At 35.4% G+C, this 18,797-nt stretch overlaps 2 protein-coding genes and 1 pseudogene across 2 annotated transcripts; all 3 read right to left on the reverse strand.

Annotated features, from left to right (window-relative positions):
* Positions 1-2,859: 2,859 nt before the first annotated feature.
* Positions 2,860-4,753, reverse strand: LOC116122600 (protein NEN4-like). The gene is made up of 5 exons (XM_031408429.1): positions 4,215-4,753; positions 3,811-3,857; positions 3,632-3,695; positions 3,214-3,387; positions 2,860-3,093 (listed from the first exon to the last, which is right to left on the reverse strand). The coding sequence occupies exons 1-5, from the start codon at positions 4,641-4,643 to the stop codon at positions 3,001-3,003; spliced, it is 807 nt and encodes a 268-aa protein (XP_031264289.1). The 5' UTR covers positions 4,644-4,753; the 3' UTR covers positions 2,860-3,000.
* A 2,057-nt stretch (positions 4,754-6,810) lies between these two features.
* On the reverse strand, positions 6,811-13,589 carry LOC116122608 (annotated as a pseudogene).
* Positions 13,590-15,228: 1,639 nt separating this feature from the next.
* Positions 15,229-17,145, reverse strand: LOC116122687 (protein NEN4-like). Its single transcript, XM_031408521.1, has 5 exons — positions 16,607-17,145; positions 16,203-16,249; positions 16,024-16,087; positions 15,606-15,779; positions 15,229-15,485 (listed from the first exon to the last, which is right to left on the reverse strand). The coding sequence occupies exons 1-5, from the start codon at positions 17,033-17,035 to the stop codon at positions 15,393-15,395; spliced, it is 807 nt and encodes a 268-aa protein (XP_031264381.1). The 5' UTR covers positions 17,036-17,145; the 3' UTR covers positions 15,229-15,392.
* Between the last annotated feature and the right edge of the window lie 1,652 nt (positions 17,146-18,797).

Raw genomic sequence — 18,797 nt, forward strand, 5'->3', positions numbered from 1 at the left:
AGCCATATCGGCGCATAAGTGGCTAGATCTTGCTGTTCGTGCGTGGATCTGGCCGAAAAAGGTTACATCTACAACTAGATTTGGCCGCATTTGGTCGTCAACGACGGCCAAAGATACGGCCGTCGTTGATGGTCAATAACGACCATATCTTAGCCGTCGTTGACGACTAGCTATGGCCAAAGATCTGACCGTTGATGGCCAGATCCACCGTGGATCTGGCCGAAAAATGCTAGATCGGCGCACTACCGGCCAGATTCAGTAGGTAGTGTGCCATTATACCAAATTCCAGCCAATTTCCAACAGTGGTAGCCAGAATCTAGTAAATGTGGGTTGTTGGGGTGTTTTTGCAATTTCTAAAAAAAAATTGGGAGTGTTTAGTTAAATTAACAAATTTAGGGGGGTTTAAAAGAAATTAAATAATATAGAATAATATTATGAGAATAAACCAATTTTACTGTTTAACTTTATTGGGAAAACGCAGAATGCTATTTGGAAGAGTGAATCAAACGAGCCTTACTTTTTTATATATATAATCTTCTACCTATATTTAAACTAAAAAGTAAAACATAAAGATTATCTGTGTAATATATATTAAGCCGTCACCTACAAGTTTAAACTTTTAAGTGAGATAATAATTTAACATGGTATCAGAGTCAAATATCTTAAATTCGAATATATACATACAAACTGGATAAAGACAAGCTCCGCACATACAAATTGGAATTAAAAAATATATATATCAAGTTGATGTAAAGCTTTTAGGTGTGATGACAACTAAACAAAGTTAATTAACAACTATTTATAGTATTTGATGAGAAATTGAATTTGAAAAGTTTTAATCACCAGTGAAGTTTTCTCTAATTTCTCCAATTTCTTGGATCTAACCAAGTTTTCGAATTGGAAAAACAAAAATAAAAATAAAAATAAAAGAGAGATAGCAATCTTACATTTTCCAATCAATATTGATAACATTTAAATATCACAAAAATTCATTTAATATTACAAGTTTCATGTTTATCACAAATCATATTCTTTTTTTTTTTTTTTTTTTTTTTTTTTTTTTTTTTTGCGAGGATGTCTGGGCCAATTTACATGTACCTCAACTAATTTTCGGAGCCTTGAAGTTAATGACTAGGTAAGCCTCCAGTGGTTACCCCTTATTAATAGTTGTGGGAATTCAAACTCAAGACCTCTCGAGTAATATATCAAAATACCCTAAGCGGACCGTCAAACTAACTAGAGTTAGTTTACAAACCATATACTCACCTTCTCTAAAATCCCTCAAATCATTTCAATTAAAATCACTATTTAGCTAACTCCCAAAAACCGTCTACATTCATTGTACCTGATTTCTATATGTATACTATTCTGCTTTGGGTGGATGCTCACTTTTTTCTCTCTAAGGTAGATTCTTCATTGGCTTGCCTCTTTCAGCGGCACCAAGTGTGCCTCCTGGCGAATCCATTGACTTGAAGAAACATTATGGCAATCGGGAACATTTTCTATCACCAATTAATTTATTTCTCTCAGGCTGTGCCTTCAAAATGTGTCCAGGTTCATTGTTTCTCAACTCCAAATCTATGTTATTATGTGGAGAGGAGCCATAATTAACCGCACTTTCTTATATTTTATTTTATGACACTTTTTTCGTTTGAATGTGGATAAAATCATGGACTGGTTATGATTAATATGATTATTTTCCAGAAAAAATGTAGATGCATGTTGTTACACCTTTCAGAAATTGTTGTATTCTCGATTTGTTGGGAGACTTTTATCAGTATTTTTCTAAGAATAATGTTATGCTTACAACCAACATACAATTTGACAAAAAATATGAGATAAAGTAGCCATTTTACATCATTTTTGTAAAATTTTTGCCTAATTGTACGACTTAGTTATAAGTATAATATTATTCTTTTCTTAGATATATTAATTAAACTCTAAAGTATTTGGTAATAACTTTTGTGTCTATAAACTTAATTTACATGAAAATAATTTGCATTTATTTCTTATTGCATCACTAGAGCGTAAGAGTGACCTCTATATATGGCATGTTTTAGAAATATAAAAGACACTTGTTAACTCGGATATCGAACCCAAAAGATTTATCTCTTTGATGGAGAAATCATTTTTTTTAATAAAGTTGAAGATTTTTCCATTAATTATCCAAGATATTATGAGACACAACAATAGTAGGGAGGCGATACATGCTATTGAATTCATCATAATAACCATCCCTAGGTGGTCAGGTGGGGCGATAGGACTCTTGTGTGTATTATTCAAAAGGTCTTGAATTTGATTTCTTTCGATTTTTAATAGGAGTAATCACTAAAAGGTTTATTCGGTCGTTAACTTTAAGGCCGAATTAATTGAAATACACATAAACTGACCCGAATATTCTTGGTCACGGAAAAAAAAAAAAAATGTTTGATATCGCGCTTTGATAAGAGGCGTGACACGTGATTTGCCAAGTTAGGTCTGATATTTAAGTACTACTTAAAATTTATAATTACTGTATATTATATCTTGGTTTTTTGTTTAGAATTATTCTTTAAAATTACAAAAATTGATTCTACTTCTATGTACCCAATCCAAAAGGTTAGCTTAACACAAAATTTCATTCCTTTTGTGTTACATGTGTGTGGAAATTTAAGAAATTATCTTGAGAAGTAATTAAAGTAATATTCAAAGAGAAAAATGAAATTAAATCATGCATATATAGATACCCTCATTCTGGTTAAATTTATATATGATTATTATTATTTCTTTTTCATAAATATATGCAGTTGGCCTCCACAAAACAGAGGCCTTAAAAGAATGAATCAAATATGTCTCAAAATTCTATGGCGTAAACAAATTACTTTTGCCATTGAATTTTTCTTGCATCAATTGGCCTGCCCTCTTGAACAACATGGATTCAATTTTCTTCCTCTCCAACCAGAAATTGTGAACATCTCTTCTCATTTTTTACCAAATTGTACTTAGTTCCTGAATTTCTCATCAACGAAGCAGTGAATGAGAATGCTTGAGCAAGGTGTTGAGAGGCCGGTTTCCTTGAGATTTACACAATAGATTCTTCACACTTTCTGTCATCTGTTTTTTAAATTTTTTTCCCCCAAAAATTTCATTTAAATTTATTGTTAGTGACAAATATATGTAACGTGTGTGTACAAGAAGAAAAATTAAAAGTTGCTTATTTATTAAATTTTAGACCTTCCCCAAGCTTCCCCTTGTGTAGGGAACAGTTCTTTGATATGCAATTGGAGTTGCAGGAGATTTCCTGCTTGTTTCTTCTCTACATGATAATTTTCCACTGCTCCTACTTCTTGTTGTAATTGTGAGAGAGCTATTCCATTTGCGATTCAACATGCTCGGAAGGCTTGATTCCTATAATCATAGTATCAGGATAAAATATAAACTAATGAGTTATCTTAATTGTATACATGTGTTTAAAAATCTCTGAAAAGACAAAATTTTGATTGATCAGAGTATAATTAAATTATCTGATAAAGACGCAATAACAAAATTCTTAATCTCAAATTAACAGGAAATATGATCCATATAAATTAAATGTGATCTTGGTAAGCATATTTTTGATTAAGGGAAGGCTTAAATAAGTCTCAGAAAATACCAGAAAAAGCACAGTTGCACAATGCTTCAGGACCTCCAAATTCATCCTAACATCATCAAGGCTCCTGTTTAAAGAAGCCATCCATGATTAATTTCATTTTCATATGCATTGATGTGTCAAACAATGCACAAGCAAAAATTTATGTTTCCAACTACAGAATTGATTCCACATTAACATACCTGTGCTTTTGCTGCCCAAGCCCAAAGTAAGAAGCCAGTGAAGCCATCTAAATTTATGTAAATAATAATAACGTTAGGATTCTCTGAATTATCGTTCACGAAAATTCTGAGGTGCAAACCGCAGATCCTACATTTTGTTAAAATGCGAGACCTTTAATTGACAATAACAAATGTTAAAAAGACAAAATTTCATAATTTTGATTAAACAAAATTTATATTTCAAAAAAAAAAAAAAAAAAATAGACAATCTGCACTTAAGTTTACTTATCATACATTTGCGGCAACACGAAAGATTAATAAAATTTACCGAAAATTCTTAACATGTATCTTTAAAACATCCGCCATCAGATATAGTAAGATTCGTAGCATTAATATACAAATATTGCTTCTAATTTGCAACATACCTTCATGTTACCAGCTCTTCTGCCAAATTTCTCGGTCAAGACTCCTAAAGAATCAATCATTCCAACTGGCTCCGGGGCCGGCCTACCGATGTCAGCAAAGGCCTCTTTAATCCGAGCACAATCAAATCTTTGTATATTGTGGCCTGCCCACACTCTGGAATTCAAAATGCTGAATATTTTGTCAGCAACTTCCGCAAACTCAGGTGCATTTTCTACAGCTCCACGTGTTATCCCATCGCTTCGACTCGACTTCAACGCAACCGCGGACAAGTCCTTGGGCCTTATCAGGGTGCTATAACTCTCCAGCTCGACAAGCTTCCGCGGACAGACCATGATTGCACCAAACTCCAACACCCAGAAGCGTTGTCCAGCTCTTCTGGGAACTGTCGTTTCCAAGTCGAAGAAAACAATCTCCGCTGAGGCCTCCATTTCTAGTAGCTCTCGCACGAGAACCCGCTAAATAGTTCAACTTGTTGAATCTCTCGAGGCTCTACAAGAGATCCTGGATCGAATCACGCTCACACAAAATTAAAAGCTGGTTTTTGGCTTCAGGTTTCGATTCCAGGATGATATATAGAAGGCCTGGAAGTATAATGAGAAAGGAGGAGAATGTCTTACATGAAAGGTTGATTGACTTGTAGTTCAAGTCAATAGTTTGTTTAGGCTTTGCATGGAGAGGTCCTTAGCTTATTCAGGATGTCCTAATGCAAAGAAAAAGCAATTCCAGGAGGGCAAGAAATAGATTTCCTCTCCCTTAATCTCTCCTTTGCAATTTTGCGCTTTTGGAACAGAAAGAAACCTTTCGGTTGGCTAGGCCTGTTGGCGAAGTTTATTACAGCTTGGATTTTGCATCATCCAAAGAGGCGAAGATTATAATTTATTATGCTGAATATGTTTGGAATCCCTGAGCCAAATTAACTTTCAGGAATTGGAATTTGATTCCCTGGTGCCGTACAGAACTTAATTTTGATTACCTTCAAAAGAAAGATACCTTGGAAAGTTTTATTTCTCGGGTTCTGGAATCACAAGACCAACTTGCAAAAGCTTTTGGAAAAGGGCAATATAATATCTTTTATCTATTTAATCACTATTGTAATTAATTCCTATGTTAGTGAATTCCCGAGTAAAACGGCATATTATTTATTTGATCCAAACATCTGTATTATTTGTAAACTATAAATTTGCAAATTAATTATATTATTGCCGTATTTTATTAATATTATTCGTGTTATTACAGTATTTTATCAGTATTTTATTAATATTATTCGCGAATTAAATACTTTACAATTGAAATGCTATATTGATTATAATTAGGTGGTCCATGAAAAGTGTTAAAATCAAAATTGATATTGCCGTATTTTTCAAAATGTATTATTGACAATATGTCGTATTAAACTCATATATACCAATGTTTTAAAACACAACCTGGGGTGAAACCTAGCAAAGTTGCTGCGTTACAGGTTGACCAGTTTAACCTGTTTGACCGGTGGTCAAATCAATTGATAAAAACTTCTAAAATTCAGCAAATACACATCTAAAAATGTGTTAAGTCCCTGTAGGTTTGAAATTTAGCAAACACACTCTAAATACAAATCATCCGACAACCCTCCCTATCACTGAGAAATTACTCCCCTCTTCCTCTGACCAAAACCCACCTCACCCCACTCCCGTTAGCCTCACCAATCGTCGGCAAAGCCGGCTGTTGCCGCTGCCGGTTTTGTTCGAATTCCAGTCGATTTACTCACCGGAAATCAACTCTGTCACCATCATTGCATTCACTAGCACTTTCTCTTAAAAAGCCCAAACATCCCGGGCGTCATTTGTTCATCGATCATCCTCCAGGGTTTTGGGTGAATAGGAAAAATATAAACTCGGCCCGTTGAAGCTTCCGGATCCCGGTTAAACCAATTAAACCGGCTGGGCCGGGCCAAGTTTTAAAACATTGGTATATACCCAAATCGTATTTTTCTCATATCCGAATTTTATGACTGAATTTTTTCAAACATATTTTTCACCATTTGTTGTAACATACCCGTAAAATTCTCATACCTTATTTTTTTTGTCGTACATGTATTTATTAACTTGGATTAATTCTTAATACAATTAAAATTAGTACTATATTAAATGAGCATTCAAATGACGTAAGATATTCACCCTATAGTTTGTCTTTGTGGATCCAATATGGTCTTTGTCGGTCTTTTGACAACATCAGAGACAAACCCTTATATCATAATCTAAAGATCGACTTAATTATGACTTAATGGTTTAAAATCTTCAGATCATAGTTTAAAGTTGATTGAATCGTAATCCAATAGAGATCTAATCAAAAGATCGACTTAATCATAATCTAATGGTTCAGATCATAGTTTAAAGTTGACTGAATCATAATCCAATGGTCAAGACGACAGTTTCGCCTACTCCCCTTTTAACATAACTTATTCCTGCATTTGCAGTAGAATCATTGCATGTGGTTAAGATTCCAAATTAACCAAAACAATAGAAGTTTCCTCTAATGCCCTTCAAATGCATAAATAACCATGTAAAATGGTGAATATTTTTCCACCTCCATACAAGAAAGTACGTTAAGCACCATTGCTGAGACAACAAGAATTGAAGCTACATTACAAGCCTACATTATTTGAAAACAATCATTGACAAATACATATCTTGAATTCCAAGTACAAGAATGACAACCTTTTGCATTAGTGTTCATCTTTATTAAACAGGTGATTAAACTGGGACAGCTGGCCTGAGCGCGTCAAGTGCTTTCTTAATTCTCAACACGGCACCTTGTAGGGTGGTGAGGGATGCAGCGTAGGAGATGCGGATGCAACTGTCATCCCCAAATGCCTCTCCCGGGACCAATGCAACCTATAAATCAACGGCCATGACCAAATTAGAGAAAGAAGATGAATATAAACTACACGGAATGTTCAAGAAGCTCTGAATAATGGAGTGTTACTGTTTTAAGACAAACAATCTTGTACTGGCATCACTTTTAAAAATACGAACTTTATAAGGGTGAGAGGAAATTAAGCAACCACACTATACCTGACCCTGGTCCAACAAGTATCGACATAGGGACTCGGAATTCTCAATTTTCCCAAAACCTTTAACCTCCGATCCATAGTAAGAACTGAAATCAATGAAGAGATAGAAAGCTCCCTGCAATTAACAAGAATGAAAATTAGGAGCACAAAGATAGCTAAAACTAAAAGGATAAAACTATAGGTAAGAAGGTTAGATTCCACCAAGTGAAAATATAGCTGAGGCTAGTACCTGAGGTTCTGATATTTTAACCCCATCTAGTTCTCCAAAGCTTTTAACCAAGAAATCACGCCGCTCCCTGAAAGCTTTAACCATAGTGGAAACTGCCTCCCCGCCTGCATAGCCCAAACCTAATGCAGCGACTCCTGCTTTTTGAGATACACTACTGGCACCTGAAGTGATCTGCAACGACATAACACAGAAATAAAATCTATTAGAATCATGCTTCTCAAAGTAACACATAGAATTATCATTTATATGTATAAGAAATAAATATAACAAAAACAAAAAATGCAATGCAGGAGTTTAACAGAAAATTAAGGATGTAAATTAGTAGGGATGTAACATACCTGACTCTGGAGCTTATTACAAGCAGCAACAAAGTGCTTAGGGCCGGCAATATATCCAAGTCGCCAACCAGTCATTGCGAAGGCCTAGAAATGTAATATTCATATATAAATCCCCAGAGTGAAAGCAACTACTAGATTCAGTGAATGAGAAGGCAATGAAATTTCAAGGTTTGAGCACCTTAAATTCAATATATCACTATTGATTTACCTTAGAAAACCCATTAACAGTTAAAGTCCTCTCTTGCATACCCGGCAAAGACGCAAAGCTTGCATGAGTCGCTGGTGAATAGATTATGTGTTCATATATTTCATCAGACAACACCTGACAAACGAGGCAAAGAATGTTCAGGATTCAGATCCAGGCAAAGAGCAGGAACTAAAGAGTTTCCGGTTCAGTCAGTTCATACCAGAAGCCTGGGATGTTTAGCTACAATCTTTGCAATCTCTTCAAGTAATTTCTTGGGGTAAACAGATCCTGTTGGGTTGGATGGAGAACATAGAATCAAAAGTCTTGACTTCTCAGTCAGTTTTGATTCAAGAAGTTTTGGATCCAAGAGAAAATTTTCAGAAATTTTTGTTGGAAGAATCACAGGTGTTGCATCAGCTATCCTTGCCATTTCCGGGTAACTAACCCAAAATGGAGCTGGAATTATAACCTGAAGAAACAAAAAGAGAATGATGTCAACCACCAACAATTAAAAATGTTATACATCTAAAGTAGAAGAAACCAATAACAGAGTCCACATTGGCATGCTGGTTAACTATCCTACATAATCATTTTTGCCTTTCCTAACGTGGCATAACAGAGGCATCAATAAGTAGCATTTTAAAGCACATGTATTGACCACTACCCGCCAACTATTTAATTACATTCCATGTCTTTTTATTTTCCAGGATATCATTTGATCTAAAATTAATCTACACTAAAGACAATCTAAAAAATGGAGTGGAGTTCAACAAATGAATGCGTGCAGGTTATTTTCCAGATGATCTAAAGTTACACGGAAAACATATCATGCAAGAAATGTCTTCCCAGACACTGACCACCAGAGGGTTAAAGAAGTTTAGTATTCCAATGATTTCAATCAATACAAAGCTAGAACACCTATATTTTGGCCAAAATCATTACTAAATCATCCGTTGTCGACCACAATCTTTCAACCAACACTCATTTGACTTGCAAGGTCATATGACCAAACTTAAATATCTTAAATTTGAATCCCATACCATAATTCCCACAAATTTATAGTACTATAGTAATTATAGTAGATTTTCTATTTATGTCTCTTAAGGAAGACTATTGCACTTAATTTCAGAAAGACTGCAATTAATTTACCAAAGTCATAGCTACCAATTTGATTTAATCAAATAGAGCTATAAACCAAATAGCTAAATAAGAATCATAGGGTATAGTCACAAAATCTCACCTCATCTCCTGGGGCGCAAACAGCAAGGAGTGCTTGAAGGATGCACTGTTTGGCTCCATTGCTAACCAAAATTTGATCAGGTGCATACGATAACCCATTCTCCTCTATCACAACCAAAAACAAAACATAAATAAATAAACAATTTTCTGAACTCATAACACAACTACAAACCACACAAAGTATAAAACCAATAGCCAACGAACCTTTTAGCTTATGACAAATTGCCGAACGAAGTTCCAAAGTACCTGCATTCGGAGTGTACCTTGTGTAACCTTCACGGATCGCATTTATCCCAGCCTAGAAATTCCATAAAACAAATTCAGCTCAATCTTAGCATAAACTCTCCCTTATAAGAAATTCCATAAAATCTATCCCTTTTTCTTATTTATTGGTTATTATTTTCAAACTTACAAAATCTAAACTGAACCCTCCCCAAACTAGTATGACCTAGATTCAATCTCGATACAGCTTATACAATCTCAATAGATCCAACCAAATTAACTACCTCACGCCAATGACAAATCGATCAAATATTTCACCAAATAGCCACACCCTAATTGCGATCAAAACCAAAACTAATAACAAAAAAAAAAAAAAAAAAAAAAAAGCCTCCATGATTAATTTCATTTTCATAGCATGTGTGTGCAACAATGCACAAGCAAAAATTTATGTTTCCAACTACAGAATTGATTCCACATTACATCCGTGCTTTTGCTGCCCAACCCCAAAGTAGAAGCCAAAGCCATCTAAATTTATGTAAATAATAATAACGTTGGATTCTCTGAATTATCGTTCACAAAATTCTGAGTGCAAACACCATCCTACTTTTTGTTAAAATGCGACGCTTTAATTGACAATAACAATGTTAAAAAGACAAAATTTCATAATTTTAATCAAACAATTTATATTTATAAAAAAAAAAAAAGACAATCCACACTTAAGTTTACTTATCATACATTTGCGGCACAACGAAAGATTAATAAATTACCGAAAATTCTTACATGTATCTTTAAAACATCCGCCATCAATATAGTAAGATTCGTACATTAATATACAAAATTGCTTCTAATTTGCAACATACCTTCATGTTACCAGCTCTTCTGCCAAATTTTCGGTCAAGACTCCTAAAGAATCAATCATTCCAACTGGCTCCGGGGCCGGCCTACCGATGTCAGCAAAGGCCTCTTTAATCCGAGCACAATCAAATCTTTGTATATTGTGGCCTGCCCACACTCTGGAATTCAAAATGCTGAATATTTTGTCAGCAACTTCCGCAACTCAGGTGCATTTTCTACAGCTCCACGTGTTATCCCATCGCTTCGACTCGACTTCAACGCAACCGCGGACAAGTCCTTGGGCCTTATCAGGTGCTATAACTCTCCACTCGACAAGCTTCCGCGGACAGACCAGATTGCACCAACTCCAACCCCCAGAAGCGTTGTCCAGCTCTTCTGGGAACTGTCGTTTCCAAGTCGAAGAAAACAATCTCCGCTGAGGCCTCCATTTCTAGTAGCTCTCGCACGAGAACCCGCTAAAGTTTCAACTTGTTGAATCTCTCGAGCGCTCTCAAGAGATCCTGGATCGAATCACGCTCACACAAAATTAAAAGCTGGTTTTTGGCTTCAGTTTCGATTCCAGGATGATTATAGAAGGCCTGGAATATAATGAGAAAGGAGGAGAATGTTTACATGAAAGGTTGATTGACTTGTAGTTCAGTCAATAGTTTTTTAGGCTTTGCATGGAGAGGTCCTTAGCTTATTCAGGATGTCCTAATGCAAGAAAAAGCAATTCCAGGAGGGCAAGAAATAGATTTCCTCTCCCTTAATCTCTCTTTGCAATTTTGCGCTTTTGGAACAGAAAGAAACCTTTCGGTTGGCTAGGCCTGTTGGCGAAGTTTATTACAGCTTGAATTTTGCATCATCCAAAGGCGAAGATTATAATTTATTATGCTGAATATGTTTGGAATCCCTGAGCCAAATTAACTTCAGGAATTGGAATTTGATTCCCTGGTGCCGTACAGAACTTAATTTTGATTACCTTCAAAAGAAAGATACCTTGGAAATTTTATTTCTGGGGTTCTGGAATCACAAGACCACTTGCAAAAGCTTTGGAAAGGCAATATAATTCTTTTATCTATTTAATCACTATTGTAATTAATTCCTATGTTAGTGAATTCGCGAGTAAAACGGCGTATTATTTGCAATTTTCGATTTATAACACATTGATTATTTGTAAACTATGCTTTGACATTTTATTTGTAATTAACCATATATTACGTTTTTATTAATTATTCACATTATTCGTTTTATACGTATTTTATCAGTAATCCATATTATTCGAATTAATACTTTGATTTAATCCTATATTGATTATAATAGGTGGTCCATAAAAAGTGTTAAAACAATTGATATTGTCTATTTTTCAAATATATTATTGATATAGTGTCGTATTAAACCCATATATACCAATGTTTTAAAACCCAACTCGGGGTGAAACCAGCAAAGTTGCCACGTCCAAGTTGATCGGTTGAACATGTTTGACCGGGTCAAACTAGTTGACAAAAAACTTCTAAAATTCAGCAAATACACCCCTAAAAATTTGTTAAGTTCCTATAGGTTTGAAATTTAGAAACACACCCCAAATACAAATCGGCTGGCGATTGTTGGTAGCAGCGATACCCAAATGCAATCCCAATCATCCATTGAGCCCATTCCCTTAAATATATCCAAGATCTGGCCGAAATAGTTGATTTGGCCAATCTCAACGACGCAACGTTGGCTTTCCATGCCAGATCTCATCAACGCTGGCTTTGGCATTCCAGTCAGATCTCATTGACGCTGCATTGACAACCCTCCCCATCACCCGAAATTGTTCCCCTCTTTCTCCGACCAAAACCCACCACATCCCCACCCCTGTTAGCCTCGCCAATCGCCAACAAAGCCGGTGTTACCGCTACGGTTTTGTTGATTCCAGTCGATTTACTCACGAATCAACTCTGTCCCCACTATTGCATTCACCAGCACTCTCTCTTCAAAGCCCAACATCCCGGGCTTCAATTGTTCCGCAAATCATCCCCCAATCCTAGTGCTTGAGGTGAATAGAAAATATAAACCCGACCCGTTGAAGCTTCCGGGTCTCATTTAACCAATTAAACCGGCCCAGCCAGACCAATTTTTAAATATTGGTATACTCAAATCGTATTTTCTTGTATCCGAATTTTATGACGAATTTTTACAATATATTTTTCACCATTTTGTATCATACCCATAAAATTCTCACCTTTTTTTTTTTTTGTCGTACCATATTTATTAACTATGATTAATTCTAATACAATTAAAATTAGTACTATATAAAATGAGCATTCAAATGACGTAAGAATTCACCCTATAGTTTGTCTTTGTGGATCCAATATGGTCTTTGTCGGTCTTTTACAACATCAGAGACAAACCCTTATACATAATCTAAAGATCGACTTATTATGACTTAATGGTTTAATCTTCAGATCATAGTTTAAAGTTGATTGAATCGTAATCCAATAGAGATCTAATCAAAAGATCGACTTAATCATAATCTAATGTTCAGATCATGTTTAAAGTTGACTGAATCATAATCCAATGGTCAGACGACAGTTTCGCCTACTCCCCTTTTAACATAACTTATTCCTGCATTTGCAGTAGAATCATTGCATGTGGTTAAGATTCCAAATTACCAAAACAATGATTTTCCTCTAATGCCCTTCAATGCATAAATAACCATTTAAATGGTGAATATTTTTCCACCTCCATACAGAAAGTACATTAAGCACCATTGCTGAGACAACAAGAATTGAAGCTACATTACAAGCCTACATTATTTGAAAACAATCATTGACAAATACATATCTTGAATTCCAAGTACAAGAATGGCACCCTTTTGCATTAGTGTTCATCTTTATTAAACAGGGATTAAACTGGGACAGCTGGCCTGAGCGCGTCAAGTGCTTTCTTTCTCAACACGGCACCTTGTAGGGTGGTGAGGGATGCAGCGTAGGAATGCGGATGCAACTGTCATCCCCAATGCCTCTCCGGGACCAATGCAACCTATAAATCAACGGCCATGACCAAATTAGAGAGAAGAAATGAATATAAACTACACGGAATGTTCAAGAGCTCTGAATAATGGAGTGTTACTGTTTTAAGACAAACAATCTGTACTGGCATCACTTTTAAAATAGAACTTTATAAGGGTGAGAGGAAATTAAGCACCCACACTATACCTGACCCTGGTCCAACAAGTATCGACATAGGGACTCGAATTCTCAATTTTCCCAAAACCTTTAACCTCCGATCCATAGTAGAACTGAAATCAATGAAGAGATCGAAATTAGTTTACAAACCAGACTCACCTTCTCTAAAATCCCTCAAATCATTTCAATTAAAATCACTATTTAGCTAACTCCCAAAAACCATCTACATTCATTGTACCTGATTTCTATATGTATACTATTCTCAGCTGCTTTGGGTGGATGCTCACTTTTTTCTCTCTAAGGTAGATTCTTCATTGGCTTGCCTCTTTCAGCGGCACCAAGTGTGCCTCCTGGCGAATCCATTGACTTGAAGAAACATTATGGCAATCGGGAACATTTTCTATCACCAATTAATTTATTTCTCTCAGGCTGTGCCTTCAAAATGTGTCCAGGTTCATTGTTTCTCAACTCTAAATCTATGTTATTATGTGGAGAGAAGCCATAATTAACCGCACTTTCTTATATTTTATTTTATGACACTTTTTTCGTTTGAATGTGGATAAAATCATGGACTGGTTATGATTAATATGATTATTTTCCAGAAAAAATGTAGATGCATGTTGTTACACGTTTCAGAAATTGTTGTATTCTCAATTTGTTGGGAGACTTTTATCAGTATTTTCGTAAGAATAATACTATGCTTACAACTGAGTAATACAACCAGCATACAATTTAGCAAAAAATATAGGATAGAGTAATTATTTTACATAAATTTTGTAAAATTTTTGTTTGATTGCATAACTCAGTTATAAGCAAAATATTATTCTTTTCCTAGAGATATTAATTAAACTCTAAAGTATTTGGTAATAACTTTTGTGTCTATAAACTTAATTTACATGAAAATAATTTGCATTTGTTTCTTATTGCATCACTAGAGCGTAAGAGTGACCTCTATATATGGCATGTTTTAGAAATATAAAAGACACTTGTTAACTCGGACATCGAACCCAAAAGATTAATCTGTTTGACGGAGAAATCATTCTTTGTTATAAAGTTGAAGATTTTTCCAATAATTATTCAACTTGATAGTCTGAGCCACAACAATAGCAGGGAGCTGATACATGCTAACGAATTCATCTTAATAACCATCTATGGGTGGTCAGATGGGGTGATATGACTCTTATGTGTATTATTCAAGAGGTCTTGAGTTCGATTCCTTTCGGTTTCTAATAAGAGTAATCACTAGAAGGTTTACTTGGTCATTAACTTTAAGGCCAAATTAGTCAAGATGTGTGCAAGTTGACCAGAATATCTCCGGTCACAGAAAAAGAAAATGTCAAATATTGCACTTTGATAAGAGGCGTGACATGTGGGTTGCCAAGTGAGGTCAGATATTTAAGTATTGCTTAAAATTTATAATTACTGTATATTATATCTTGGTTTTTTGTTTAGAATTATTCTTTAAAATTACAAAAATTGATTCTGCTTCTATGTATCCAATCCAAAAGGTTAGCTTAACACAAAATTTCATTCCTTTTGTGTTACATGTGTGTGGAAATTTAAGAAATTATCTTGTGAAGTATTAAATTAATATTTAACGAGAAAAATACAATTAAATCATGCATATATAGATACCCTCACTCTGGTTAAATTTATATATGATTATTAATTTTTTTTTTTCATAAATATATACAATTGGCCTCCACATAACGGAGGCCTTAAAAGAATGAATCAAATATGTCACAAAATTCTATGGCATAGACAAATTACTTTTGCCATTGAATTTTTCTTGCATCAATTGGCCTGCCCTCTTGAACAACATGGATTCAATTTTCTTCCTCTCCAACCAGAAATTGTGAACATCTCTTCTCATTTTTTACCAAATTGTACTTAGTTCCTGAATTTCTCATCAACGAAGCAGTGAATGAGAATGCTTGAGCAAGGTGTTGAGAGGCCGGTTTCCTTGAGATTTACACAATAGATTCTTCACACTTTCTGTCATCTGTTTTTTAAATTTTTTTCCCCCAAAAATTTCATTTAAATTTATTGTTAGTGACAAATATATGTAACGTGTGTGTACAAGAAGAAAAATTAAAAGTTGCTTATTTATTAAATTTTAGACCTTCCCCAAGCTTCCCCTTGTGTAGGGAACAGTTCTTTGATATGCAATTGGAGTTGCAGGAGATTTCCTGCTTGTTTCTTCTCTACATGATAATTTTCCACTGCTCCTACTTCTTGTTGTAATTGTGAGAGAGCTATTCCATTTGCGATTCAACATGCTCGGAAGGCTTGATTCCTATAATCATAGTATCAGGATAAAATATAAACTAATGAGTTATCTTAATTGTATACATGTGTTTAAAAATCTCTGAAAAGACAAAATTTTGATTGATCAGAGTATAATTAAATTATCTGATAAAGACGCAATAACAAAATTCTTAATCTCAAATTAACAGGAAATATGATCCATATACATTAAATGTGATCTTGGTAAGCATATTGTTGATTAAGGGAAGGCTTAAATAAGTCTCAGAAAATACCAGAAAAAGCACAGTTGCGCAATGCTTCAGGACCTCCAAATTCATCCTAACATCATCAAGGCTCCTGTTTAAAGAAGCCATCCATGATTAATTTCATTTTCATATGCATTGATGTGTCAAACAATGCACAAGCAAAAATTTATGTTTCCAACTACAGAATTGATTCCACATTAACATACCTGTGCTTTTGCTGCCCAAGCCCAAAGTAAGAAGCCAGTGAAGCCATCTAAATTTATGTAAATAATAATAACGTTAGGATTCTCTGAATTATCGTTCACGAAAATTCTGAGGTGCAAACCGCAGATCCTACATTTTGTTAAAATGCGAGACCTTTAATTGACAATAACAAATGTTAAAAAGACAAAATTTCATAATTTTGATTAAACAAAATTTATATTTCAAAAAAAAAAAAAAAAAAATAGACAATCTGCACTTAAGTTTACTTATCATACATTTGCGGCAACACGAAAGATTAATAAAATTTACCGAAAATTCTTAACATGTATCTTTAAAACATCCGCCATCAGATATAGTAAGATTCGTAGCATTAATATACAAATATTGCTTCTAATTTGCAACATACCTTCATGTTACCAGCTCTTCTGCCAAATTTCTCGGTCAAGACTCCTAAAGAATCAATCATTCCAACTGGCTCCGGGGCCGGCCTACCGATGTCAGCAAAGGCCTCTTTAATCCGAGCACAATCAAATCTTTGTATATTGTGGCCTGCCCACACTCTGGAATTCAAAATGCTGAATATTTTGTCAGCAACTTCCGCAAACTCAGGTGCATTTTCTACAGCTCCACGTGTTATCCCATCGCTTCGACTCGACTTCAACGCAACCGCGGACAAGTCCTTGGGCCTTATCAGGGTGCTATAACTCTCCAGCTCGACAAGCTTCCGCGGACAGACCATGATTGCACCAAACTCCAACACCCAGAAGCGTTGTCCAGCTCTTCTGGGAACTGTCGTTTCCAAGTCGAAGAAAACAATCTCCGCTGAGGCCTCCATTTCTAGTAGCTCTCGCACGAGAACCCGCTAAATAGTTCAACTTGTTGAATCTCTCGAGGCTCTACAAGAGATCCTGGATCGAATCACGCTCACACAAAATTAAAAGCTGGTTTTTGGCTTCAGGTTTCGATTCCAGGATGATATATAGAAGGCCTGGAAGTATAATGAGAAAGGAGGAGAATGTCTTACATGAAAGGTTGATTGACTTGTAGTTCAAGTCAATAGTTTGTTTAGGCTTTGCATGGAGAGGTCCTTAGCTTATTCAGGATGTCCTAATGCAAAGAAAAAGCAATTCCAGGAGGGCAAGAAATAGATTTCCTCTCCCTTAATCTCTGCTTTGCAATTTTGCGCTTTTGGAACAGAAAGAAACCTTTCGGTTGGCTAGGCCTGTTGGCGAAGTTTATTACAGCTTGAATTTTGCATCATCCAAAGAGGCGAAGATTATAATTTATTATGCTGAATATGTTTGGAATCCCTGAGCCAAATTAACTTGCAGGAATTGGAATTTGATTCCCTGGTGCCGTACAGAACTTAATTTTGGTTACCTTCAAAAGAAAGATACCTTGGAAAGTTTTATTTCTTGGGTTCTGGAATCATAAGACCAACTTGCAAAAGCGTTTGGACAAGGACAATATAATCTCTTTTATCTATTTAATCACTATTGTAATTAATTCCTATGTTAGTGAATTCGCGAGTAAAACGCGCGTATTATTTGCAAATTTTCGTATTTTATTAACACATTTGTATTATTTGTAAACTATATGCGTTGGACATTTTATTTGTAAATTAACCATATTATTGACGTATTTTATTAATATTATTCACAAATTATTCGTGTTATAACCGTATTTTATCAGTACATCCATATTATTCATGAATTATATACTTTGTAGTTTAAATCCTATATTGATTATAACTAGGTGGTCCATAAAAAGTGTTAAAACCAAGATTGATATTGTCGTATTTTTCAAAATATATTATTGATAATGTGTCGTATTAAACCCATATATACCAATGTTTTAAAACCCAACTCGAGGTGAAACCCAGCAAAGTTGCCACGTCCCAAGTTGATCGGTTGAACATGTTTGACCGGCGATCAAACTAGTTGACAAAAAACTTCTAAAATTCAGCAAATACACCCCTAAAAATTTGTTAAGTTCCTATAGGTTTGAAATTTAGCAAACACACCCCAAATACAAATCGGCTGGCGATTGGTTGGTAGCAGCGATACCCCAAATGCAATCCCAATCATCCATTGAGCCCATTCCCCTTAAAATATATCCAAGATCTGGCCGAAATAGGTTCGATTTTGGCCAGATCTCAACGACGCCAACGTTGGCATTCCATGCCAGATCTCATCAACGCTGGCGTTGGCATTCCAGTCTAGATCTCATTGACGCTGACATTGACAACCCTCCCCATCACCCAGAAATTGTTCCCCTCTTTCTCCGACCAAAACCCACCACATCCCCACCCCTGTTAGCCTCGCCAATCGCCAACAAAAGCCGGTTGTTACCGCTACCGGTTTTGTTTGATTTCCAGTCGATTTACTCACCGGAAATCAACTCTGTCACCACTATTGCATTCACCAGCACTCTCTCTTCAAAAGCCCCAACATCCCGGGCTTCAATTGTTCGCAAATCATCCTCCCAAATCCTAGGGCTTGAGGTGAATAGAAAAAATATAAACCCGACCCGTTGAAGCTTCCGGGTCTCAGTTAAACCAATTAAACCGGCCCAGCCAGACCAAGTTTTAAAATATT

Source organism: Pistacia vera, unplaced genomic scaffold (assembly GCF_008641045.1).
Source record: "Pistacia vera cultivar Batoury unplaced genomic scaffold, PisVer_v2 Contig136, whole genome shotgun sequence".
Taxonomy (NCBI): Eukaryota; Viridiplantae; Streptophyta; class Magnoliopsida; order Sapindales; family Anacardiaceae; genus Pistacia; species Pistacia vera.

Excerpts from the sequence above, each read along its gene's own strand:
- LOC116122687 (XM_031408521.1), bottom strand. The coding sequence starts at position 17,035 with ATGGAGGCCTCAGCGGAGATTGTTTTCTTCGACTTGGAAACGACAGTT. Across the intron at positions 16,088-16,202 it reads CTTGGGCAGCAAAAGCACAG|GAGCCTTGATGATGTTAGGA; the intron begins GTATGTTAATGT and ends TTCTTTAAACAG. Across the intron at positions 15,486-15,605 it reads CAAGGGGAAGCTTGGGGAAG|ATGACAGAAAGTGTGAAGAA; the intron begins GTCTAAAATTTA and ends TTTAAAAAACAG.
- LOC116122600 (XM_031408429.1), bottom strand. The coding sequence starts at position 4,643 with ATGGAGGCCTCAGCGGAGATTGTTTTCTTCGACTTGGAAACGACAGTT. Across the intron at positions 3,388-3,631 it reads GTGCAACTGTGCTTTTTCTG|GAATCAAGCCTTCCGAGCAT; the intron begins GTATTTTCTGAG and ends CTATGATTATAG. Across the intron at positions 3,094-3,213 it reads CAAGGGGAAGCTTGGGGAAG|ATGACAGAAAGTGTGAAGAA; the intron begins GTCTAAAATTTA and ends TTTAAAAAACAG.